General features: G+C 39.7%; 1 protein-coding gene across 4 annotated transcripts in view; it reads right to left on the reverse strand.

Annotated features, from left to right (window-relative positions):
* DAB2 (DAB adaptor protein 2) overlaps positions 1 to 25995 on the reverse strand; it is a 49186-nt gene continuing 23191 nt past the window's right edge. The window contains exons 2-16 of one of the 4 annotated variants that reach the window (XM_078066677.1): positions 24487 to 24646; positions 21410 to 21596; positions 20278 to 20417; positions 19488 to 19586; positions 17729 to 17860; positions 17324 to 17404; positions 16837 to 16863; positions 16536 to 16589; positions 16064 to 16126; positions 10700 to 11353; positions 9550 to 9712; positions 4740 to 5372; positions 4082 to 4191; positions 3397 to 3464; positions 1 to 1794 (exon numbers count right to left, since the gene is read on the reverse strand). In XM_078066677.1, coding sequence (XP_077922803.1) covers positions 3402 to 3464; positions 4082 to 4191; positions 4740 to 5372; positions 9550 to 9712; positions 10700 to 11353; positions 16064 to 16126; positions 16536 to 16589; positions 16837 to 16863; positions 17324 to 17404; positions 17729 to 17860; positions 19488 to 19586; positions 20278 to 20417; positions 21410 to 21500 — 2310 coding nt within the window. In that variant the 5' untranslated portion in view covers positions 21501 to 21596; positions 24487 to 24646 and the 3' untranslated portion in view covers positions 1 to 1794; positions 3397 to 3401. Of the gene's footprint in view, positions 1795 to 3396; positions 3465 to 4081; positions 4192 to 4739; positions 5373 to 9549; positions 9713 to 10699; positions 11354 to 16063; positions 16127 to 16535; positions 16590 to 16836; positions 16864 to 17323; positions 17405 to 17728; positions 17861 to 19487; positions 19587 to 20277; positions 20418 to 21409; positions 21597 to 24486; positions 24647 to 25995 lie in introns of those variants that run through there. The other 3 variants (XM_078066675.1, XM_036111113.2, XM_078066676.1) reach the window with 3 other exon arrangements.

The raw sequence follows: 25995 nt of genomic DNA on the forward strand, positions 1-25995 counted from the left end.
TTCTGCCATTCCAGTTTATTGAAATGAGTAAATTTATAGCTTTATTTGCATACAGAAAAGTGCACAAGAAAATAAGTATGTACAAAACAGTTGTGTGGCTGATCATCCTTTTCAAAATTTGTCTACTTTCAAAATTTCAACTATCTAGAAATAATTGCCTCCAGTTGAGCACATTCAGGTATTGGGACATATAAAATACTATTTTTAAGTCTGTGTTTATAATGACTGAGTAGGAAGCCAGATGGAAAATCATGCCATACATGATCAGCTATTACCATTAAACATAAAACCACAGGACTTTAGCTTGGACTATGTGGGACTAATCAATAAAGGTTCGTGAGGCCACCATCTTGTTTAGATCCTGAGCAGTCATCCTCCTCTTCTACCTAAAGGTAACGTTGTATGGTTGATTAACACCCACAAGAACCTGAGCACTAAGGGTCAAGAGACAACATTTAAAAACCCAACATAGACATAACAAAATGAAACTCATTTTGGCAAGAACAAATCCTTCAGAACTGTGCTAACAATATGACTGGAAATGAACTGGGAGAGTTTCCAAGGTTATGAGGAGAAAAATACTGCAGACATTAGATTTTTCAATGGTAACACCAAATACTTGTTCTACAGCTTCTGTCCTCCCACCCCCTCACCATTTATCTTCCAACTAACTATGAGATTGTGGCTTCAAGCAAGTTTTCCAGTTACTTGATAAAGGTCTAGTATGACCCCATATAAGCACCTAATATATTTGGCACAATCACATTGAACTTTCTGATGTGTTGGCTCTTCAGAATATAGTCCTTCATTGCTGAGTTGAGTTCAGTTTTTCTTCAGTTTTTCTTTCATCTTCTTCAACATGAACTGCTCTTCTGGAACTTCAGCTCAAGAGGATGGCCTCCTATTCCATAGAAAGGATAAAGGTTGTGTCCATTTGCGACTCGTTACGGGATTTAGGGATCACTGAGAAGGCAGAGACGTTTCAGATCCATGAATCCTTAGATTTTTTTTTGCCCCATAAAACTCTGTTGCTTGTGGAAGGGAAGTAATGTTATATGAACCTGGGAGCAAAACTGACTGAAAAAAAGAATCAGAGGGAAGAGGAGAGGAGAGACAAATAATGTTTTTCCCTCATTTGCACTATCTAGCAAGAGATTGGAAAAAAAAAACAACAACAACAATCTTGCCCTTGAGAGAAAATAATCTTCAGAAAGAGAAGTTATATTTTTAAAAAGGTTCTTAAGTGTATCAGATTCCCAGTTGTCTAGGGAGAAGTTGGACTTGCTTCAATTTTACTTTAAAAATTCTCTGTAAATGTTGATATGAAGCAAGATTTAAGAAGGTGCCTTGTTATACTATAACCTTTAGGTTTTGTGCTGTAAAATAGAAGCCCCAAACAACTCTGAACAGTAAGGATTTTAAAATTTATTCAAAACAGTGTCATCTGAGGAGTTGTGGTGGCTGCATCTCTCAACCAGAGGGTACATGGTAGTGTTCTAGAAGGTTCTAGAACACACTAGGCAATGGTTCAAGTAGGGAAACTACTTTATTTACATTTAAGCTAGAGAATTTAGATTCTTAATTTATTTAAAGCCATAGATTCAGTTTAGCTTTAATCTAAACAGAAAAGTGAAAGGCATTTTACAAGTGGAAGAGGCAGCAAGCAATAAGGTAACAGATAATATGTCAAAGCTGGAATGAGAGCAGAGGTCAGGACGTGTCTGGCTATTAACTTTGTCCTTGACAACTAAGGCCAACCTTTTTGTTCCTCTGGATAGTCAGCATATCAAGTTCCTAGAGAAGTGTAGAGAAAAAAAGAAAAACAAAACCCATGGTTAGAATTTTTGGGTTAAATATCAGTGTATTAAATATCAAGTCATCATTTAAAACCTCAATAATGGTATCTCCTAGGGCTGATGTGAGAGGCCTAAATAAGATAAGTACAGAACCTGAAATAAAGTGATTAACACAAATGTTCAATGTTAGCTATTTTCTCTCATGATCATGCTCCCCCACCTCCAACCCCAATCTGTAAGTTTAGCAAGTTCACCAAAATAATCCTTCCTTCATGACCTAAGAAAGAAAGGGCCTGCAAGGAGACCTCTCGTCAATTCAGTTGAGTGCAAACAATCCTCCAAGACTCTGGATACAGTTTATTCCTTTCTCTCTGTCCTTGTTTGCCTCCCTTGGAGACAAGGGCGAGTATGAGTCTCTGTTAAGACTCCTAGCCCTTCAGTATATTACACTGCTCTATCAGCGTTAGAAATCACCAGGCTGCTTGTAACCTGGAGCTTTTCCTCAGCACCAGAGGGGGACTTCTTAGGGCTAGAGTCGGGCCCGAGAACTTGCCCTTTCAATAATCTCAGCCTGTTCTCTGAAGCAGACTTTACAGAAAAGCACTTTAAGAAACACTGTAATTCTAGAAGTCAAGTGAGGGACAATAGTCCAAATTGCAAATAAAGTCAATCTTACTGTTCATGTCAGACTTAAGATATTTATCTATTTAAAATAATTAAATTCTAGATGGGTCAAGACAGAGTTTAGTAGGAGTCCCACTTGGATGGGGCAAGACTGAAAATAATGGGTTTGGTTCCTTTCATTCTTTTTATTGTTCTCCCCTACCAACTACGCCCTTCCTCCTCTAAAATGCAGCCAAGGCTTCTGTCCTCCACTAACTTCAATCTTCTGAAATCAGACAAAGTTGCTTCTACTCACTGTTGAAAAAGAAAGGGTCCCGCTGAGCCCTCCCAGGGTCTCAGTCTAAGGCAGTTACACCTAACAACCTACCTAGGATAAAATATACTAGTGAGATCAACCTGCTGCCTCATCTGCCCATATGTTGCTTTTGAAGGGGATATGGGCAGCTATCAGCACTTTTGGATTTAATACCCTCAGACTATTTTAGACTAACTTTGAGACCACTCACAGAGAAATAAATTGATTTGGGAGGCAGCATCTGTTCAGCTGATCTGTTCTATAGCTTCAAAAGGTCTTCAGTTTTCGAACCTTCTATAGGAAACCAAGTAACTACTAGGATGCTTTGCAGTCAACTTCAGTATGAAGGTAAAAAAACAAAACAAAACAACTAGAAAACTATTGTGTGTTATATCAGTTTCATTGTTATGCAAAAATGTTATTTCGAAATATCAAAACCATAGGCTATGATAGAAATCCATATCCTCATGGGTATATTACTATTTTGTAGCGTGTATAAGAATTCTATTCCTAAATGCTCAGCTGAGTCATTACTGAATTAGTTAAGCATAGATTTCCATGTCTATTACTTCTAAGTTACAGAGATTTAACCTTGTACCAATTCTAAAATTAAAATTTCACCCTCACCCCCTGTGCCATGCTTTCTTACCAAACCTAAGCTTAATAGGATCTTCTACTTACAGAAGCTAGGCAAAAGGATTTCCAAAAGGATCCCTATATACATCAGAAGATGTGGGTTGAGAAGCCACCTATGAAGATAAAACCATCCAGTCAATACGTATAATTACAGTTATGAAGAAAAAAAAATTCTATAATTAAGACTTCTCAAATTCCTTTAAAAATCACTTAGGTCACAGACAAATCAGATATTATATGGGTCTACAATGATTTGTGTTTGCCTGCTTATAATTTGTGATGCACATTTATTATTTACATCAAAATCAGGGCTCACATGAATAAGGTTTGCCTCTCCAAAATGAAAGGTACTGTTTTTATGAGCTAAACGATCGAAGGCAGGAAATCAGGAAATTAAATCCTTGAAAGATTTTTAAAGGTACTATTATTTTGGCTCAATTTTTCTCCCAAAACGCTTTTGTGAGCCAGGCAAAGTGAGATACAAAAGACTTTTCCTATATGATATTCATTTCTCAAGCTCAGGATAGTAGCCCCTGCAAAAATAATCTCTCCCCAGTCTGAGTGGATGTTTTCACTGTGATGGTTCTCAATGATAAATCTCATTTAAACATCCTTTAGCACCAAATGCCACATAGAGCTATACAAACAAGATTAATTCAAGACACGGGTCTTCAGCTAGCTCTATGTGCCATGTACTTTGGAGCAACAGCTTCTAGTAGTTGACACTTACAGAGGCTTGTGATGAACTGAAAGAATCTTTAGAGAAAGGGTTCTCAAATGCGTTGTCTGCAGATTTGGTAACTGGCAGGGAACCTTGTCTGGGAGCTGGCTTTGGTGGTTCTAGAAGGCAAAAAACACCAAGAAGTCAGCAGACAAATTTTCCCCAAATATAGGCAAAAGTCCCACGATCAAGCTTCTCTCAGAAATTCAGTTCCATACTTTTGGAATTTACATCATGGAACAAGAATCACCACCAAATACTAGGACTCTCGGTTATTACTACAGGCAAATTCATCAGACGAGGAGGCTGTACATATATACCTGAAGTGGAAGACATTCAGAATTCCCTCACTAAGGCAGTGGAGTGTGGTTGAGGCTCTGTTACACAGCCTTCCACATGCCACAACCCACTGAACGTCAATAGCTCTTGGCAGCCCTTTTAGCAATTGTCACAAGAGGGCAGCATTGGGCCAGCCCTTAGAAACAGCTAAGGTAAATCGTTTGCTCCATAAGGTAACCAGTCAAGTTGTCTCCATAACCACCGCTTAGCAAAGAGAGCAAGAGTTAGGCCATTGGTGGGTGGGAGAGGGTTCTTCTAAGGACTCTGTGGGCCCATACGACAGGGGAAACACTCGTCGGTATGGTAGACAGAGAAGTGGGTAGCTTACCATTGATCTTTTTCAACAGTTGATTAGCATCAAAGTCATCATGGTCTGCATTCTCCTGAGGAATGCCCACTTTGCTGTTGAAATAACTGGAGAAGGCACTGGAAGTCCCAGAGGAAGTCTGTTCTCCCTTCCTCGCAGGCACAGCAGGCGGCTGCCGCAGTTGGAAGTCCTTAAACATTTCTTTCACTTCTTTGACTTCTTTATCCCCAAGTGGGTCCAAGGCAGTGAAGGCATCACTGGAGATGTCCTTCGGAGGGCCAGTTCTGGGAGGTGGTTGAGGAGGAGCGACCAGAAGAGAGGAGAGCATAGAAGGGGACTGGGTAGACACAGAAGAAGCTGGAAAAATATTGCTCTGGAAAGGGTTCCCTAAAGGGCTTGTTGAGGACCAAGTATTGGGTGCCACAGATGCTGATGGGCCCCAAACAACAGGGGCTGGAGGGGAAGTTGAGACTGCAAAGGATGAAGGCTGGTTCCAACCTGGAACAGCTGGGCTTGTGGTAAAAACTACTGGCTGACCGAATCCTGAAGGCTGACCACTCATCATGGCTCCTGGGACCACTGAAGTGGACTGACTGAAGACTAAAGATGTTGGGTTCCATGGTCCTGCCTGAGCGGGGCTAACTGGTATACCACCTGAAGGAAGCAGGAGAAAGGACTTATCAGGACACAAGCTTGAAGAGGATTCTTGACTTTCGGAAAGCACAACTCTCAGTGGTGGGGAAGGGGGAGGGGGAGGGTATTTACCAAGCATCTACGAGGCACACACCTTCCTTAAGCCTTAAGGCTGAGATGGAAAAAAGGCCCAGAGAGATTAAATCACTCTAAAGATTAACTAGCTAATACAGAATAGCTGGCATTCAAATGTTGGTTGCATTTTGAAAGCCTTTCTTTCTACCACAGATTTTTACACTTTTCTCATTAGAAGGCTAATACACTCCATAAGGACCTAGTCATGAAAAAAATGAGTGCTTGCCACACTGATACATTTCAAACAGCTAGGACAGAGCCTGTTGATAGCATGAATGCATTTGTTGAGTGAATGCATTTACATAAACAAACCATACTGATTACGAAGTAGTTAATTAAGATAATCCATCGGGTACTCTGATTCACTGATTTGATCTTTTCAATTGGCAGCTGGCTCCTGTCTGGTGTCTTATGGAAACCAGCTATCACGCATGTACACGAGGCCTCAACATGCTTGCATCCTGAAGAAACCATTTCAGTTTCCTTGCTTTTAAATGCTGCCAAGGTTGACATAGCCAAATAAAAGGATGATAAAATTTGGTTGATGCCAAGATAGTTTTAGACTTTTATGTAAATGGAGGAAAGCCTGGTTATCCTGGGAGAGCTGTTGCAAATAAAAGTGCTTCCTGCCATGTGTCACTCACCAAACCTTGCCATAAGTCAGAGCACAATATTTAAAAGAGGAAGGGAGGGAGAGAAGACGGCATGAAGCAAACCCCGCCCCCCAAAACAAACAAACAAACAAAAACAACAAAACCTTCCGAGGTAGCTAACTGCCTGTGTCTGGGCATCTGATCTCTGTAGAGGAATGGTTCCATCACCTGCATCTTTGTGATGTTGATTAAGAATTGATGAAATTACTAAAATACATGTCTCTCCAGTGTTTTTCGCCCTCTCCTTGAGAAGCTCATTCCCTACATCTTGTTCTCATACATAGGACATTTTCTCTCCTGCCTCTTCCCAAGTATATTAATGACCCAGCCAAACTGCCTCCACAAACAAAAAACCTAAATTCAGCCTCATACCTATTCATGAATGATGCTCTGCTCTCAAAATCTGCTTGCTTTGAGCTTTAGAATAAAAGCATTCTTTGGCTATGAAAGTTTTCTAGCTGAACTAAGAAAAGGCCTCCAAACTTCTAACTTGCGTTAGGAATGTTTTTGTTTCCAGTGTGAGAAATATTTTGAAAGTGATATTCAGGGGCTGATGTAGCAAGATATTCTATCTTAAATTTTCTTAGTATTGGAGATTGATGTTACTTGACTCAACTGTATCATCATGAAGGCTAACCATCTAGCCGTGAAGATGCATGGCGTGCTCAGAGACAGGGGTAGGTTTCAGAAAAGGTCATCTTACTAAATTAACATGCTTGTTTGGGAGGTTAGGGAACTGGGTACAAGAATATTAATTATTACAATTGGGAAGCTCACAGTCTGTGACAATGGAGACTAAAACTCAGGCATACCAGCTCGAAGTCCAGTGCCCCATTCTCCTGTTCTGCCTCCTTGGCATCACGGGATAGGACTATTTTTTTTAATGGAAATTAATTCACATACTTATTTTGTAGTTACAGAAATTAGACTTGATTTACACTAAAGAGCATACATATTCTTTTCACAACTAATGGGTTTGAGTGAAGTGATTGCAGCACTTTAAAACAAATTTATTTAAATTTTGTTAACCAAAGCCAAAGTCACTCACTGATAATTTATGCCAACTGGATGTGCAAATTGGGTAGAATCTTATCGTTTTTCATGTTGGATGACTTGCCTTCCCTTAGGAAAATGTATGGCTTTAGTCATAGATGGTATTAGAGGGAGTGGTGGTAGTTAAGGAAAAATATTATATCTGCCAGGAATTAAAGGCTTTCTCAGTATATGCTTATGCCAGCCTTCATTCCCATCTGATGGATTTCATGCATTGCATTTCCAAGATAGTTCAGGCTCTGCTGGAGAAAGTAGAGGCAAGGGGTAAGGAAAAAGAAAGTGTGGGTGTAAGAAGTTAATTTTATTACCTTCTGATGCTAGATTAAAACACAGGGAAGCCAGTCAAAGCTGAAGGCTCAGCTTTCTACAATACCTCTCCCCACCCCCAGTTCTCCAGAAGAGACAGTCCCCCAGCTGGGTCTAGCGGAAGCCAGACCTACAACCTTCCATGGTTTGGCTGAGGATCCCTGCTAGTGGACAGGGGCTATACTGTAGAGCTCAGTTTGAGTCCCATGTCCAAACTTGGAAGGATCATCAGTATTCTGCAGTTGTATACCCCAAGGCCTCAACAGGGGCACCTAGCCAAAAAGCTTCACTTCGTCTGAATAAATTAACAGTTATAGGGTCCAGCTGTATTTTCGAGCTGACTTGTTAAATATTGGCTGTAAAAATTCTTTGGGGCATTGATATTAGACTGTCAAGCTCTGGGATGTGATCTAGTCACAGGCAGTGCATGCAAGCTCTCAACCCTTCTGCAAGGAAAAGCATCCACCAGCTCCACTTAAGGGGGCAGGAAAAGGAGCGATGCACAAAAGGGGAAGCCCGCCAGGGACATGAAGTGTTCAGGGAGAGTCTTGACGGTGTGAATGCAAGCAGAGACCTGGAACAAGTTGGCTTCCCACACCCACATTGATTTCAGCCACTCAGTGGTTGGGTGACAAGCCCCTCTTGCCACCATACTCCAGATACGATTAAACAGATTTAATATGCCAAAATGAAAATGCTTTCCTTTGCAGGAAAGCATCAGGGGAAACAAAAAATAGGGTCCTGATGACTGACTCCACAGGAGGCAGAGAAATCCAAGAGCCCTGGTCAAATTTTACAAAATGGGGGAAGAGAGTCCCTCTTCATCCATAGCTCCCCCCAACTGCCTCCCAAGACAGAGTCTGTTGGGAACTTGTAGAGGTGCCAAGAAGCAGAAAAATAAAGAGTCCCCAGCAGGACAGCAAAGACTGTTGTCGGGATTCCTGAAGACTGTGCCATGGAGGCAGAAAGGAACTGGAGGCTGTGGGCAAACAATAGCAGGGCTAGTCCTCAGCCAAGTGGCCTTCCGCAGAGTCCTGCTACAGAGAGGCTCAGCGGCTCACGTGAGCTCGACACATTTATGAATGAGCCCTGGCACATCCTGGACATCTGGTAAAATCCCATCTCTTCCCTTTTCTCTGTGTTCTTTTTGACTTCAGGTTTCTAGCATTTGTTTTCTAACTCTATTAAGACACTCAGATACCCAAAATATTGGCAAGGAGCAGCTAAGGCTTAAGTATTCAGAGACCGATTGGGATATATGCCTGTCTCATACCCATCATATGCCTAGGAACAGAGCTGGGCTGAGAAACTAAGACTTGCATTGTATGACTTACACTTGCTTTGGACTTAACTTATATCCCTCTCGGGGATAGGACAGGATACCCTATCCAAGAAGCATATCAGTTTACTAGGAGATAGGGCTTCGATCTAGTAATGGCAAATTACGTGGCAGGCGTGCATGTCATCAGTTTTTCCAACACAGATGATAGACAAGACTCTCTCAGCTCTACCTTGTTTCTCCAATGAATCTAGTCTGAGCATCAGAATCCCTTACAGTTGTCTTCCGTAAGCCATTGCCAGTTGGCTCGGGTAAGTGCAATATTGAAAATGGTTTTCTTCAGTGTCTGGGTGGCTCAGTTGGTTAAGCGACTGCCTTCGGCTCAGGTCATGATCCTGGAGTCCCAGGATAGAGGTCCGCATCAGGCTCCCTGCTGAGCAGGGAGTCTGCTTTTCCCTCTGACCCTCCCCTTCTCATGCTCTCTCTCTCTCTCTCAAATAAATAAATAAAATCTTTTAAAAAAATTGAAAAAAAAAAAGAAAATGGTTTTCTTTCCACGTGCCAACTTCAGGAGCCAAATTTCAGTTGCAAGTCAAGAGTACCAAATGAGGGTGGGGGTCTATGGAAGTAAAAGTGGGAGAAAGGTTCCCTGGGATGCTCAGATCTTATGTCCCTGGAACCTCTATGGATATGAAGTGCCTTCCTCCTGTGCATTATAATCTTATGAGTGAAAGCAACAGAGGCAAATCTAACTCAATCTCTAAGCACCTACCTAGACCCGCAAGGGGTCCCACTGGGGCAGAAGCATTTGTTTTGAAGAGATCCAGAGGGTTGGTCTGTAGGGTTGCAGATTGTCCTGTAGGTGATGTCTGGCCTGGAGGTTCTGAGGCGGGAGGGGTAAAGATGTCTGATGCAAGCAAGTCTTTTGCTGGAGACTAACAGGGCAGAGAGGGAGATACAAGAGTTACTCAGTAATAGTGAAAAACAGCTTTATTCTGTCTCCTATTCTGTACCTCAAATTTGGGAACCACAAAAAGAAAAACTTATTCCTCTTACTGGTAAACTACAAAAAGCCAAAGCTCCCCCCACACCCCCCAAAAAAAGACAGATCCCTGCAATGGACAGAATATTTGGTCTTGGTAACTGATGTAAAGAGGACTCTCAAGGTGAAATCTATTTTACTCATTTACACATTTGTATCCATCAGGTCTCCTTGTCAGCTAAAAGCTTGAAGCTGGGAAAGAAAGGACAACTATAAATAAATAAGTAACCTACATATTTTTGATTATTCTACTGGGTTTAAATCAGTCTGCCTAAAGGTGATATTATAGTCTAATTATTAGGCCAGCCTGCATATTCTAATGAGATTTTTAAAAAGATATTTACATAAACCACATTTTAAATTGCTTTTGAATGAAGTGGTACTAGTAAATATTTAAGTGTCTTTTAAAGCAATGGATCATTCAGCCAGCACTGAATAGAAGAGGCAAACTCGAGAATTTTCCACCACCACCTTGGACATTAATGCACTAGGAGGAGTGTGGGGGGCATGTGTTAGTGCGGGGAAGGTACACAAGGCATCACAAAGAACCCTTGCCCTCCCCTTCCAGAACATGACGATCGAACTTACCAGACGTACAGAAGCATAGCAGCATTAAAAATGGAAAAACTGGTGTTTAGTTAATAATAAGTGACAAGACATGCAAACGGAAAGCAGGGTGTGAAAACACTGCTGAGTGAGAAGCTTAGAAAGGGCGGCCATCAGAGGAAGGTATTCCTGGAGAAAGATGTGCCTTATCCCACCTTCTATTTCACAGCCACACAGGAAGCTACAAGAGCAGCAGGAAAGAGAGCTTGCATCACACCACCCTTTGGTACCGAACATGCATTCTGCCAATGGATATGTGGAGAAGACAATTCACCTTAGCAGTCCTTCTGCCTCTTCCTGGTTTGGTACTTTGTGGAGGTGGGATAATGGCTATGGAGTCATGTGGTGAGGACTGGACAGAGCTTTCCAAGTCCTGCTTTACGCCATTCAGTACGGACAGTCCTTTGGGAGGGCTTCCCACAAAAGGGTTCGGGGAGGATTTGATATGGAAGCCGTTCTGTTCTCTTTCAGATACCCCATTTTGAGTTCTCACTGTTGGCTGTGTTTGCGTACTTGAAAAGGGCCATGGGCCTGCCTGAGCTTCCTGTTTGCCAGTCCGGTTAGATATTTGGTCAAACTGCTGACCAAAGTAATCAACATCCCCATTCAGGGGCCCATTACTCAGTGGAGTAGGCAAGCTACTCAAATTCTCTTTCTTCTGATCTGAAGATTTGAGAGAATCAAACGAAGAGGGTGTCGATTGGTCTGGCTGTGCAAAAGGATCATCACGGAAAGGATCAGGATTAGGGGTGGGAAAGAAGTTGAGATTGGCAGAAAAGGCATTTTCAGGCAAGAAAGATGCCTGAGGCTTTGGTCGTGGAAGAGAACAGGAGGTAATGCCATTTGTTAAGAATGGATTTTCTCTTAAAGAATTCTGATTGGTGTCGATTTCAGAGTTTAGATCCACTAACAGGATATCTTTGCTTTCCTATCACATTTGGGAAGAAAAAAAAAAAAAGAGAAAAGAAAGTGTTAGTCCATGTCGTCGTGACTTCAAATGAGAAAGCTACATAAGATGATCAGGATCATCAAAATTCCCATTAAGGTTTGGTCTTGACAGATCGGTTGACCATTACCTCCTCCCATCACCTCCCTGAGTGCATTTCTTTACTACAGTTGAATAGGTCCTCCCTGTCCCTCCCCACCCTGTTGCCCCTTTATTTAGTTCTCAACTTTGTTGGCCCTTCATTAAAATGAAACTGTACTGTCTGCTCTAGTCATGTGTCTGCTCACCCTTGTAGACTGGCTGCATTCACGATCCTCCTTGTTCCCATTCCTGCCTTTGCAAGTCTTCAAGGGAATCGACTGTGAGTCACTCTAAGCAATTATCTAAGCATATTGAGCGTGAATGTAAGAAAAGATCTCTGAAGCCTAACAGCCTCCCACCTGAGGCACAGTCCCATCCGTTGTACCCTCAGAGTCATGTAACAGCATCTCTCTAAATGAGCGAATTCATTGGCTAATATTTTATAGTTCTGGTTGAGACAAAGTTTAAGGTCAAATATATTTCCCTATAATTGGTCTTTCCTCTAAGAGGCAAAAACAGATTTTCCCACCATATCACATGGCCTGTCAGGTATGCCCCTTTAAATATTTAAGGATCTTTTTGAAGGTGCTAGTCAAGTTGGATCTCTCATCCTAGTCTCCTCTGGACACATCCTTTTGTCTGTGTCCTTCTAGAAAGAAGAAAGTGATACTCAAAATCCTGATACATTCTAACATCATATTAACCTCTTGTATTTGTGCATTTTTTCATAATACAGCTTAGAGTTGCCTGCGTCGTGACAGTAATCTCATCTATTTGGTGGATAAATTCAAGTAATCTTTAATTTATCTTTAATTTATGTACAATGTAATCTTTAATTCATGTATGAAGTAGAGATGTGGGTTTAGAATTAATTTGAAAAACATACCAAATACTTAACTCTACAAAGTCTATTCCTTCCCTATCTTAATTACTTGCATTCTCCATTGTTAGATAAGATACCCTCTCAACAGAAAATCAGCAAATTTGAAAAATCTGACATGTCTTTATTCAGTTCAGTGACATAACTAATTTGGGCTCACCTTGGGATAGGGCTGTCAAAAACTGACACACCTTCCTTCTGACTGACTTTGATCCATTAACTACTCACCTATGCTAGCCACAGAAGAATATAAACAATCAACAATGTCTAGCTGAGATGGAAGTTAGAGGTCTAGCACTACCCCGAGCACCTTACTAAATATTTTTGATCACTGGGACAAAAACAACCTCAAGGGAATATGAAATTCTCAAACTAGTAAGTAAAAAGGAGGGCTGAATAGGCCTCCTTGGCTTTAAAAGAACAAATTTTTTGAAAGTTTAGGTCTTAATTGGTCTTCTATCTTTGGCTTCCTTTACTGTTAGGTATAAAAACACAATTTTTAAAAGCCAGTTTTTCTTTTTATAACCAGAAGAATTTGTCAGAAGAAAGAGCTTATAATTAAAAAAAAATTTTTTTAAATCAAAGAAATGGATTGGAAGATCTCTTAATGTAGGGATCTTTAACAATCAAAAGATAGGACAAAATGTATTACAAAAGCTTGTGATTTCAATATTTATTCATTTATGATGAGCCACCTCTGGGTTAGAACAGTTGGGTGTTCACAGCTGGTAGAGTTCTCCTTTTCAAATACTTCAGAAGAAGTTCTTAGGACACCAAACTGGAGCCACAATGTTAGACTTCTGAATAGTCACCCTATAAGTAAAATGTATAAGGCTCTCCTCAGGTTGGGTTTGTTGTTAATCCAGGATTAAGAGTCTAGTTCATAGACTACAGTGGGATGATGTGAGACTCCTCATCTGCCCCCTAGGTCAGAACTTCATTAATTCTTTGTTGGATCATCAAACACTGCATCCACTCGGCCACCATCTGACCACTTGAGAGATAAGCACTGATAAATGAAGGTGAAATGCAGTCCTGGCTCGTAAGGAGCTCCAGGAGGAGGAGGAAGCAGGCAGCCACAGAGGTGTCTGCATGAAGATGAGCTCTTATATACTGAGTTCCACAGCCTAGCTTTCTCCAGGAAGCTGATCTCTCCCAACCATTTCAGCCTGCTGAATCCCTGAACTTTCCAGCTCAAAGCTTTCAGGGGCTTCCTGCTATCCCCTATGTTAAAATAAGCCTCATTAGCCAGCCTTTCAAAATGACCTACAATAGGACCCAGTTTATTTTTAGCCTAACTGCTCCCTATGTTCCTACACACTTCAAAGACCCAACTCAAGTTCAGATTCTTTACAAAGCCTTTTCCCATGGATCTTTCTACTTCAGCATCACCTGTGCCCACCCATGGCCTCTTATATATGCATGACACTGTGCTTTGGGCCCTGATCCCATCCCTGTACCAGACTTAACCTCCTTCATACCTTATGTTCTTCTCATAATAACTGTGCTTTCAAATGGTCATTTTTAAAGTCTGAGAACATGTCTTTTGGGTTTTTCCTTTCCTTCTTTTTCTTTTGAGTGGCAGTATGGAAGAATATTATTCAGTTATTTTCCAATAAAAATTATGTTCTAAGGGATGCCACTTAGTTTGTAACATGAGTTTTACTTGAAACGCATAAAACTGTTCTGTATGAATGCTGGGGGAGGGACAGATGGGTCAGGGAACCAGTAATAAAGTCCAGGTAATTTAGATTTCTTTTTCTCTTCATCTCTTCCAGAGCAACCGTTCTAAGATTGTGAATATTTTTAAACATTCTGGTTTTATCAAGTAGAAATAAATTTGTTTTGTGACCTATGAATATGGAGTCAATATGCAAGAACACGTGGGCAAAATCCAACCAGCACATAATTAGTGTCATTAGCATTCTCTTACTTATCAGATACCATCTACTTTGATGGTATTTATTACCTTAATTTACTGTTAGTTTAAAACTCACTTTTATTTCTATAAACCAAAAATTCTTAGAATGCATTAAGTCTAATATAACTAAGACTCAGGATTACTCATATTGTTTTCATTTCCTCTTTCAGAACTTTCTAGAAGTCTACAGAAGCAGATTAAACAGTCAGTGCTTCCTTGCCTATCCCACTGGAATTCTATTTCACAGCTTGAGTGCTTTGATCTCTTTCAATATCCATGTTTGAAAGTCAGTTACACTTGGAAAGTAGATCATTCAGATATCAATTCACTTTGGGAAGGGGGTTACTGTGGAGGAGGGGACAAAGTTGTCTAGGAATCAAAAGGACCTCAGGGCTGGGATAGACATTTCAGGATCATCTAATCTTGTCTCTTAACAAGTGTATCCTTAGGATGGTAACAAACATTACGAAGAATAAAAGGTTCCACAGACAAGTGAGTCAGGGCTCACTGCTGAAAAGAACATTAAACAGGCTTCTTCTCTATCGTAGGCTTTTTAGGGCCTCTGAAATTCTGTTATGCATCGTGAATCTCATAGGGTCGGGGACAAAGAAGAGAGTATGCAGCCCCTGCCCCTTCCCATCTCATGGGCCTGGGCATCTTATGTGAAAGTTCATGGACGGCCATTCTCTGCAATACTCTGGCAGGTGAGACTTACCCTGTCCTTTATCTGCTGCTGCTTTAAGTCCTATGACCTTCTTGGTCATGTAGACTTGCTTGATAATTCCCTGATATAAGAGACTCCTAGACAGACATTCCCACTCATTATTCTAGACTGATGGCTCTTTTTGTCTGGTTATTGCCTTGTCATCTTTTATGGTCAAGTCCAGAAATTCATTTACTTTGAGGCATTACATGAACCTCTAAACTAGACAAATACCATGTAATTAGCATCAATTAATAGGCTTTGTGATTAGTTTTAATGCTGGTCTCCCTGCTTGAAAGTAAACTCCATGATGTCATTGACACTGTACCTCTCACTCACTTCTGTGCCCTGTGAATGGCAGGTACTCAAGAAACTGTTTAAAAAATAATAGTTAAAAGAAGTTATTCAAAATTACATGGGTAGTTTAACTAGAGGCCTGTTTTGGAAGGTCTGAGATGTGTGCTTAAGCTCTGAATCTGGACCTCTTTCTCGGGTGAATGAGTTTTTTTTTCTGAATCACCACATCCTTACCTATTAAGGAAAATATTGCTCCATTCTCACAGAGTTGTTATGGATCAATCAGTATTTAGAAAACTTGATACACTATAGTGTCCTTCAAAGAATGAACAACTTTTTTAAACAAGGATGGTCCTTGGTTAAACATAACTGAGCATCTTATTTGTTTTAAGTCTTACTTCACACCAAGCTTATGCTATTAAGTCACAATAGAAAAAATAGAAAAATACTGAAGAGGCTAGGTGGTTTTACAATTAATCATCTCGCAAACACTTCCTTCCAGTGGGACTTATGCCAAGGATTATTATTCAGGCCCTTTTCTGATCCTAAGTAATATCAAGAAGGATTGCACTGCCTGTCCTCTGCTCAGATCTAACCACCAAGCAAAATTAATATATCTGAATTGGTGCTGATAGGTTCCCATGGTAAGTTAAGATGCAAATTTATTCTAGTAGCCAGTTATACTTTATGTGGAAAAATCTGCAGTTACCTTCCAAGTTTCAACGAGATGCTCAAGATTTCTGGTTAATTGCCAATTTGAGTTATAGATGTCATTTTCATTACATTGCAAATTTAAAAACAGGCACTTACTGTTGGACTATTTAGGTCAGGAGGTGTAGACATGTCCCCAAACAAATCCATCTGGTCAACACCCTTAAAAAAGTATTTGGATTAGATTCAGATGTGTCTACTAAAAAGTATTACTTTGTATATTGTTGTAATTGTTTCCTAAACTAAGGTTTAGGAATATTGTTGTCACAACTTGATTTTCATTTAACTAATACAGATTTACTATTAGGCTATTTAGGCCTGGAAGCGTAGACATGTCCCCAAACAAATCCATCTAGTCCACACTCTTAAAAACATTTTGTAGATTAGATTCAGATGTGTTTACTAAAAACATTACTTTCTATCTTGACATAAATGTTATATTAATGTTTAGGGCAATAGTTGTCATAACTGGACTTCCATACAGATTCAATGCAGATTTGGTATTAGCAACATCTATAGGAAGTAAACCCATGTTCAGTTAAATAAGAATTATAAAAAATCACATACATACCAATTTCAGTTTGTTAGCTTGGTCATCAAGGGTCAGTAGGGTCTCATTCCCATTCTGAAAAGACGGCAAATATTTAAGGGTTTAGCTGGTGAGTTTTCTTATAGAATGTAATTTCCTAGTGTATTGGCTTGCTAAGCAGTTATGATTTTGGTACTGATAATTCAACTATACATCTTCTATGGCCAGAGAGATCATGAACACATAATCATAAGCTAGGAGGGGAGCATGCCTGGACAGGTAGCAAACAAGGACTTCTACACATCACGTGTGTAATTCATAAGAAGTAAAGGTGCAGTTTTACCTCTACTGCTTTGTTGGCTTCTTCCATCTAAAAAGAAAGACACAAATTCAGTGATCTTAACAACTACAGTTAAAAGGGAATTAAATATCTGTATATCTATATATCTCTATATATACCTATGGGTTCATGAGCACAAGGCAAGAGAGAGTCTTGCATATTATTTCTGCCCTACATTCCCCTGCCCTTTTCATATCAATACTAGATTTGAATACAGTTTCTGAACTTAAACTTGCTCATCCTTTGGAACCAATGTGAAGCTTGTGGGGAGAGAAGACAAGAGTCAGGGACTGAAAATCCGATGCAACTAACTGTAACATCCATCCATTGCTCTACTGAGAAGAACAGATGATATATTTCTAAAATTTCTATACTTGAAAGAGCCACAAAGAAGCCAACTCTCCAGACAGGCCATATGTTTACATAATGTTCAAACATGGTCCTGAATATAGTCTTAAGTTTAATAGAGTCAATATTGGGTAGTACTTGCCTTTTTCTTTTCTTCTTCCTTTTTCTTTACATTATAGATAACTTGAAAGAGGTCTTTAAGATCAATGACTAATGGCTCAGCCTGAAGGAAGAAAAAGCATCTTTATGAGTATTTTAATATTACTATTTTCTTCTTTTTGTCCCCCATCAGTTCTGATTAGTACTGTTTTCCTCCTTTCTCTTAAAGTTCTTTACTATCTTCCCCTGGTTTATGGGGGATCACCACCCCCCCCCCACCACCGCCAGATACATAAAGGGCAACAGAGTAAATAAGTATTTAACAAAACAAGAAGGACCATGATAATTTTCCAAGTCCCTTCAGGATTTGGGGGAATAATTCACTATTGTTCTAAAATAACATTGACCTAAGTCCCCCTCCAGGTATACCTCAAGGCTTGAAGCATACCTGTTGCCCTGTTTTTATGGCAAAAAACTGATGCTGGCCTTCTCCTCCACACACATAGCCAAATGCCCGGTTGTCTGTCACATCACGGGCAATGAAAGAAATCTTATTTACTGGATGTTCATGCTCTATTACCTGAAAAAGAAACATAAAAAAATGATTTATTGATAAAACCTAGAATCTGTATGGTAGCACAATGAAACATCAGATACCTAGGCATATATGAAAAGGCCAACACATTTGAAGGAAGAAATTATTGCCTCTGGTTTAGAGCTACATTTATCCTTGCTAGTAAGGGCTCCAAAAGGAACAGAGTAGAAAACAGAAGTGGGAAAAATACTTCTTAGAATATTAATACTTGATTGTCTTCATCCCAAGGATGTGACACCACATAGCAAGAAAGGATTGAGGATCAGGAGACCAAGAGTTTCTAAAGCTAAGATGGGGTATTACACTGCTAAACCATCCAAGTGGGTCGACTTTCCCAACTAAAAGTCAGACTCAGGTGAAAAGCATAACTAAGCTAGAACAGTGTTCACGGGGAACCTTTGACAATGGCTCTGAGTGGTCAGAAAACCATCCTAAGTACTATCGGAACAATTATCCACAGAACATTCTGGAAGTTACCAAATGCTGGCATCCAGTATTTCCCATGTTCACACCACTATTGAGGAGTTACATGGGGCAGGGGTTTCCGTAGTGCCTTCTCCTCTCTTCCCCCTCTCCCCTTTCTCTTGATCCTTTCAAGCACATGGCAGGGCTCAACTCTTTAGGGATATTTGTAGGTGGTCATAATGTGTCTTGGTTTTTGTTTCCAAATGCCTAATGCCACTGGAAAGTTTATATTGGGTATCTTTGAAGATTTGGGGAACAAGAGAACGCTTTAAGGAAACTTGCCACCATTCTCTGATGCGCTTGGGAAAATAAGACTTGAGAGATGAGGGAAAATGGAAACAGCAGTGGATGAGGACCAGCAGGGTGAATGAGCAGGTGCCAGGGTTCCAGGGCTCTCTATGTGACCACTGGATTTTGCGTAATAGATAATGGCCATCTCTAGGAAAGCATGGATAATAACTGGAGGTCTCCCCACAGTACCTCGAGACAACAAAGTATTTGACAGCAATGAAAATGAGCTACAAACAACATCTTAAGTAAATGAATCTTACAATGTTGAGTAGAGAAAATAAAGTTCCAGGAACCTGAAGTATGATCTGATCGTCTTTTGATAAGGTTACAAAAAAATAAACAAAATAAGTAAGACTGTTCCTATGCAGAATAACAGCAACCACAAAAAATGAGCAAGGTTCTATCTGTAGGGTGAAGAGGAAGGGAAAAGAGAGAAGAAAGAAAAGATAGATGTGTCAAAGGTAATATTCTAGCTTCAGGTTAGCCAGTAAGTTTGCATGTAGCTAATCTATTAATGAGATCCAGGCATAGATCTATGGCAGCATCAGAAACCAGGGGTTAGGGTTAATCTTGTTCTGTGTACCTGGAGTCCAAAAAAATACTGAAGTGGTATTTATAGCACATCTGTGTTTATAGACTGGAGGTTCACATCCATTACAGAAAATAAATTTCAATAAAGTATCTTGACTCCTCACCTCCTACCCTATCTGTTTTCATGCCTATTACTTCTGGAGAAGTAATATATACTATTTTTTTCCTACAGACTTTTGAAAAGGAAAACAGGAGCTGAGATTTATGTCAAATTGTTTGTTAGACTCAGGTGGTCAGAAAGGTGTCAGTGAAAGTGAATTCTTACCCCAGTTTTCTCATCAATTATTTTTATCCCAGAAAGGGAAATGTTGACCCAGATCCTTTGTTTGTGTTGTCCCTGAGACCGACCAGCTGCCGCCATTCCCTGATGAGATTGGGAAAACAAGAAAAATCCAGTTAAAACTACCCTATGATGCTTTTGATACTAAAACATTTAAAAGACAGCTTTATTTTCAGCTTGGTTTACTATCTACAAAAGGATTAGGCACCTTTCATAATAGATGGCAGAATGAAATAGAAGACATCGAGCCAGGACATCATGAGTTAGCTGTGTGAACTTGGACAAGTCATTCTAATTCTGTTGGTGTCAGAATAGTCATTGGTAGAGACAAGAAGACTGGTTAAGATCTTCAAAGATGTTCCTTCTAGATCTGGTCTTATTTAACAATTTTTATTTATTTAATTAGTTTCACATAGTGACAGTACTAGAGTTTAAAAATTTTAAAAAAGCCCAAAGGGCTAACACGAAAGAGCTACAGGTTCCAAATAGAGACCTGAATTTTACCTGAATACTTCCAGGATCTAAAACTTGATGTGCCCCAAAGAAAAGGCATCTACGGTCCTGCACTACATGATTAAGCCCAGTCTCTAGAACAGCATTCACAATGTGCAAACAAACTCAAGACTCAGAAAATGAGGCATTGCTGGATCAATTATGTGATTAGAAAAGTTTTTCTTTCAAATAATTGAGATAAAGGTAAACATAAGCTTCTAATATAATTCCCGCTGTTGGATATTTGCTTGAGATAGAGACAAAGCATGCTTTCCCTTCTGACCTTTAGTTTCATCATAGAATCTTGGCTCATTTTATCCCCTCTTGCGTCGGGCACATCATCAATGCCAATTAGCTTGGCCTTGTATTTTACGCCATCACCTTTGAATCTGGCCAAAAGATACTCATCTGTCTTTTCAGAGCCTGAGGGGAAAAAAAAAAGAAAAATAGGATAAAATTTATAAATGTCTTTAAATATCATCCCCAGGTATGACCAAATACGTTCCAGAATCTCCAAATCTGAGTAGTATACATATTGGTTATATTACAGTTGCTCAAATATGCAATATTCTATCTTTATTCTTACTTCCTTTGAGTAAAATTGTATTCTGTAATACTGTATATGGTGTTGGGGTGGAGAGAAAATGAACTCTTAAAGGTGCAAAATGGACTGAATTATGGGAAACTTACGGGCCTGTGTGAGGTGGGATTTGGGGATATTCTTCACGATAATTTAAAAAATATTTTTAAGAGAAAATAAGAAGGATAGTGCTTTTTTTGATGAAAGAAAAATAAACTACTACACTCTTTACTAACATTTTAAACTGCCAATAAGGCAGAAGAAAATTATGAATAAATTCCTTTGAAAATCATTAAGATACTTATCTCATCTTTATAATCTCTTTTGCTTTCCTTAAAAAGACTGCAGTCATCTCATTCCATAGCTAAAGTAGAATAGTAAAAGGCAGGCAAGCCACGGCATATTCTCAAACTATGAATGATTAAGGACTCTGGCACTTTCTAGTGGTACTTCAGGTCAGGAGAACAAGGTCTAGTAAAATAAAGATGTCAGTTTTTGAAAAACAGCTACTTCAGTAAAGCAAAGTGGTAAACAGGTTACTGAAAGATAATCATCTAATAATTGAGAGTGGTGTTTATCAACTAAACAAGCTACCGTGAACGCTTCCCAGCGGGATCCAGTTGGTGCAATCACAGGATTCAGAGACATGTCTTATTATAAGTGGAGCAAGCTAATCTCTACCAAAGTCCAACTTCCCTGTTGAGGAGAACTTGAGAGTTGGCTGAGGCTGAAGTGACAAGGGCCAGCTCTTACTTCGTTCACCTCAAACCTCACATTTCTTCAGAGGTAAGCAACACTTGCTCCCCTCAGTGGCCTCCAGAGGATGTCTCCATACCTTTCTTTTTTTCCTTCTTTGATGGTGCTTTTGGTGCAGCCTGTGGGTCAGGCTGCCCGTTAGTTGTGCTTGTCTCTACTTCGTTAGACATGACAAGAAGGCAGACAGCGAACTCCAGCACCAGCAGACACGGAGTGACACCAGGCGATCCCCGAGGTCTCAAATGAACATAACCTACGACAGACACCTGTGGGCAGAGTTTAGAGGCATCATGAGATCGTAACACAGCAGACCCAGACGGTGTGCTACTAGGCTTGCGACTCGTGATTTACAGACTAATTTTGTTATTTCTCCCCTATTGGACTGAACTCTGAAGAGGAGCGGGTAGGACTGTTTCCTCTGTAGTTTCCAAAAGGGAAAGAGGGTGTTTACGAGGTTTTTCTTTAAGAATTGATATCTGGTAACATTTAATGATTACCTACCTAAGTAGTTTGTATTGGAATTGTGGCATAAAAATCTAGTGTTAAAGGTAGGGATCAAAACATGTCACAGATACAAAAATAAGATTTCCTAGCAAAATAGAAATACATTGGATGCTGAGTCTGAGATGATCGTGATTGGCATCTGAAATTGGACATTATAAATCCTGCTTCAAAAACTCATTTAATTGTAAAGGCAGTGTCAAGAATAGAGTTAAAAAAAAAAAAAGAATAGAGTTAAAAATTTTATCTTATTCCCATTGACAAATATATATATTTGACATGTTGTGATTCTGCATATGATTTCCAGGGCCATCTAAGCCCTATACAGGACAACGATTTTTGACATTAACATTTACAGGTATCAGGGGAAGAATGAGTTTATGGGATGTCTGTGGTGCAATTCATTGAGAGGAAATACTTTTAGGCTATTATTGAGCATTATTCCCCTCAAGGCAGTGGTGCCATGTGTTCTCATAAGACTCCCTTATGTATCATGGCAGGTAAAAAGGGAAAAACTTAGAGTCACTGTAAGCACACAGAAGTGAACTAATGTTTCAAAAATGTTCTTTCACCTCCCAGGAGTCAAAGTTTCGACACAGCTCCTGAGAGAGCGTTAACTGTCTACATGGACTGAAGACCAGAGGGAAGCAGGCATTCATAGTTTTATAAACCTGTTAAGACCACCCATGGACTGGCATACTCCTTCCACCCCAAAAAACTCTCTTAATTCTCTTTTTAAAGCACCCATTTATTTGAACTTTTTATTTTTTTAAGATTTTATTTATTTATTTAAGAGAGAGAGAGAGAGCACAAGTGTGTGTGTGGGGGGGTGGCGGAGGGAGAGGGACAAGCAGACTCCCCGCTGAGCAGAGAGCCCGATGTGGGGCTTGATCCTAGGACCCTGAGATCATGACCTGAGCCGAAGGCAGATGCTTAACCGACTGAGCCACCCAGGCTCGTTATTTGAGCTTTTTAAATTCAAGGATCAAGTCTGCCACATGGAAATGTATGTTATTATCTAGATATGTAAAGTGTAAAAAGTAAGTCTTAACATTTTTTGCTTCTGTCAGCTTACATTGCACCTTCCTGGCTTCGTAAATGTCAACATGCTTTCCTCAAGTTGCATACTTTATATCTCCCCCCGTGAGCCTTTAAATGGTCTTTATAGTCTTAATAGTCTGAAAAACACATATATACAGAAATCTATGTATGATTAATATTATTTGAATTATTTAATTTGGAGATTTAGTAGTTAATTGTGCTCAAAGACACCTGACTGGTAGACAGCCAGGGAGACAGTCTCTTTACAGGTTAAAGTCTTACGCAGCAGAGGACTCAAAGCCCTATTTACTCAAGATTTAGTTGGGTGCCAGGTGCTAGTAGCCTTTTATGTGTATTAACTACAAAAAAATTCAGAGTAATCCCACGAGTATTATGATATAGTATTATTTCAGTTTTTCAGAGGGAAAGCCAAGGCACAGGGGTTTTAAATTATACAGCTGCTAAGTGGTAAAACCTGGTCTAACCCAGGCTGTCTGGCCCCAAGCCAGAGTTTCTCACATGTTACACTGATGGATCTCCTCTGAGAAACCTCATACTAGCTACAGAGATGCTCTATTACACACATATAGTCACCCTTAAAAAATATATGTCCAAAATTCTAAACCTTGAACCTTTGAATGTGGCCTTATTTGGGAAAAAGGTTTTTGTAATTGTCATTAAGGATCTTGAGTTGGGGTCATCCTGGGTTTGGGAGGGTCCTAAATCCTATAACAGATGTCCTTATAAAAGAAGGGCAAAGGGAGAGTTGAGACAAAGAGCCACACAAAGGAGAAGGTAATGTGAATACACAAGTGAAAACTGGATTGACATATCTACAAACCGGGAATGCCAAGGATTGCAAATGTCCACCAGAAGCTGGGAGAGAAGCACAGAACAGGTTCTCCCTCAGAGCCTCCAGAAGGAACAAACACTATTGACATCTTGATTTTGGGCTTCTGACCTCAAGACTGAGAGAGAATAGGTTTCTGTGTTTGAAGTTGACTAGTTTTTGGTGATTTGTTATGGCCACCCTAGGACACTAATACAACACCTCTATTTTGTATGCCTTGATTGATTTCAGTGGTTCCCAAGATTTGTTTCCTGGTGACATGATAAATCTCCTAGTCATAGCCACACTTCCAATTTCAGTAAGCTAATAATTATTTTCTTAATTTCAGAGAATTTATTCCAATTTTAGAGGATATTTGCCCATGTTAACAACATCAGGAGGTGACACTAAGCTCTGACCTAAGGAGATACAAGGACATGCATCCTCCTGCATCCTCACCTTCTCTCCACTGGGCCCTCTCCTTTATAAGTTGCTCAGATCTCATCTCAGAAATAAGGAAAACACTTCCCTATAACCCTCTAATCATCATCTCATGATCATTTCATGATTAAACATTTAAACTTGACAGTCTGCTACCCTCTCCTTTTTCATATTCCCTTCCTCTCAAAGGACTTGTTCATCTCAACACTACTCTCAGAAACTCAACTACAACTGCTGATGGGTGTCCTGACCAAATCCAATTACTTTACTGGTCAGCCTTTTGGGGTTATTTGGCTGCATGCATCAGACACCTATCCCCTTTCATGAGCCTTTTCCCTCCCTACCTTTTGCTCCCATAACAAACTCGATGCTCCCGTCCATGGCTTGTGTTTTCTGTATTGGAATGATCTGGATTCTTCTTTTTTTTTTTTTTTTTAATGATGAAGTTCTTCTAAATTTTAGAATAACATTGAAGCTTTCCTGCTTGGTCTTGTGGTGGTTTCCCTTGAGTTAGGACAAAGATTTAGATGTTTTTTGTTTTGTTTGTGAGATTCTTAAATATTCTGCCCCTTCTTATCTTCAATCTTCTTTCCTTTCACTTTTGTATAGCAACCTCAAGTTTTTCATTTCTTTCAGAGCATTATTTGCTTTTTGACTCTTTACCTTTTCAAATATGCCATTGGAATTGTTTTAAAGGTATTTGGTATCCCTTAATTATATCCTTCCACTGTTTAGGAATGAGCAGTTATAAGGGGCAAGGAAGAAAAAAAAAATAATAGAGAGAAAATGTTTCTTTAGCATAAATTCCCTGAAGAAAATGCACATCTATATCAGGTTGCAACAACCAAAGGTAGGTCTGCACCGCAGGCCGTGCCATTTAAAACGTATCCTTGTTCTCTGAAATGATCAGAGAGTAGACTCTCCTCAAAAGTCCCAAGACTCAGAGATAAACTCCTTTATAAAGAAATGTTAAAGAGGTTTTTTGAAAGATCTTAGTAAAAGCATTCTTCCAGTATCCCATATACCAGACTGATAAACATTTACCTTTCTCCCAAGGTTAAAAGAGCAAATCTTCCCCATCACAGACTTTCCAAATGTCCAAGCTACCATCTGACATACAGTAGATGGAGGAAGTCTTGCTTCTAGACTCAGGTCCCTCTGTAGAGAATAATCAACTTAAACATGTAAAAGCTCAAATGCATAATTCTAACAGTGTTACAGAATTATCCATTGTTCTCATAAAACCTTCAGCAGGTTTTATAATAAATTGTTTTTGGAAAGGGTTTGGACCTGGAAAAGGTATCTGGGGGCCAAAAGGTGCCCTATTATTTTCTTTGATTCCTTTCCCAAATTAGGGGCAGTTTTAAAAAAAAAATTATCTAGATTGCACTAATCTCTGTGTTCTGTTTTAAAGTTCTAGTAAGGTAAAAGGTGTTCATAAGGTGGGAGAAGTGGATGTAGGATATCCAGAAAGCCTTCTTATTCCTTGGGTTTAGTCACATTAACTCTCCTGACCAAAAAACACAAAATTAATCAGGAAACACACGAAAGGGGTGTTTTCATAAAGCAGGGATTACAAATTAAAGCTCAAAAACATATTCAAAGGGTCACATAAACAGCTCCCCATCTAAACCTAGCTGGTTCTTCTTCCTAGTGGTGGGCTGTTTCCTGTGTCCGAAACTCAAGGAGAGGAACAAGAAGGCACAGCTGGAAGGAGAGGAAGCTCTGAAGCTATTGTAGATTCTTGACTCTTTCTTAAGGCCTAATATAGAACAACAAGTTGGGAAAGAAACTTTGCTAAGTCAAGAAAATTAGCTCCCCTTTGAGCACAGATACATAACTTGGATTCTGGA

The sequence above is a fragment of the Halichoerus grypus genome, chromosome 2 (genome assembly GCF_964656455.1).
Source record: "Halichoerus grypus chromosome 2, mHalGry1.hap1.1, whole genome shotgun sequence".
In the NCBI taxonomy this organism is placed as follows: domain Eukaryota; kingdom Metazoa; phylum Chordata; class Mammalia; order Carnivora; family Phocidae; genus Halichoerus; species Halichoerus grypus.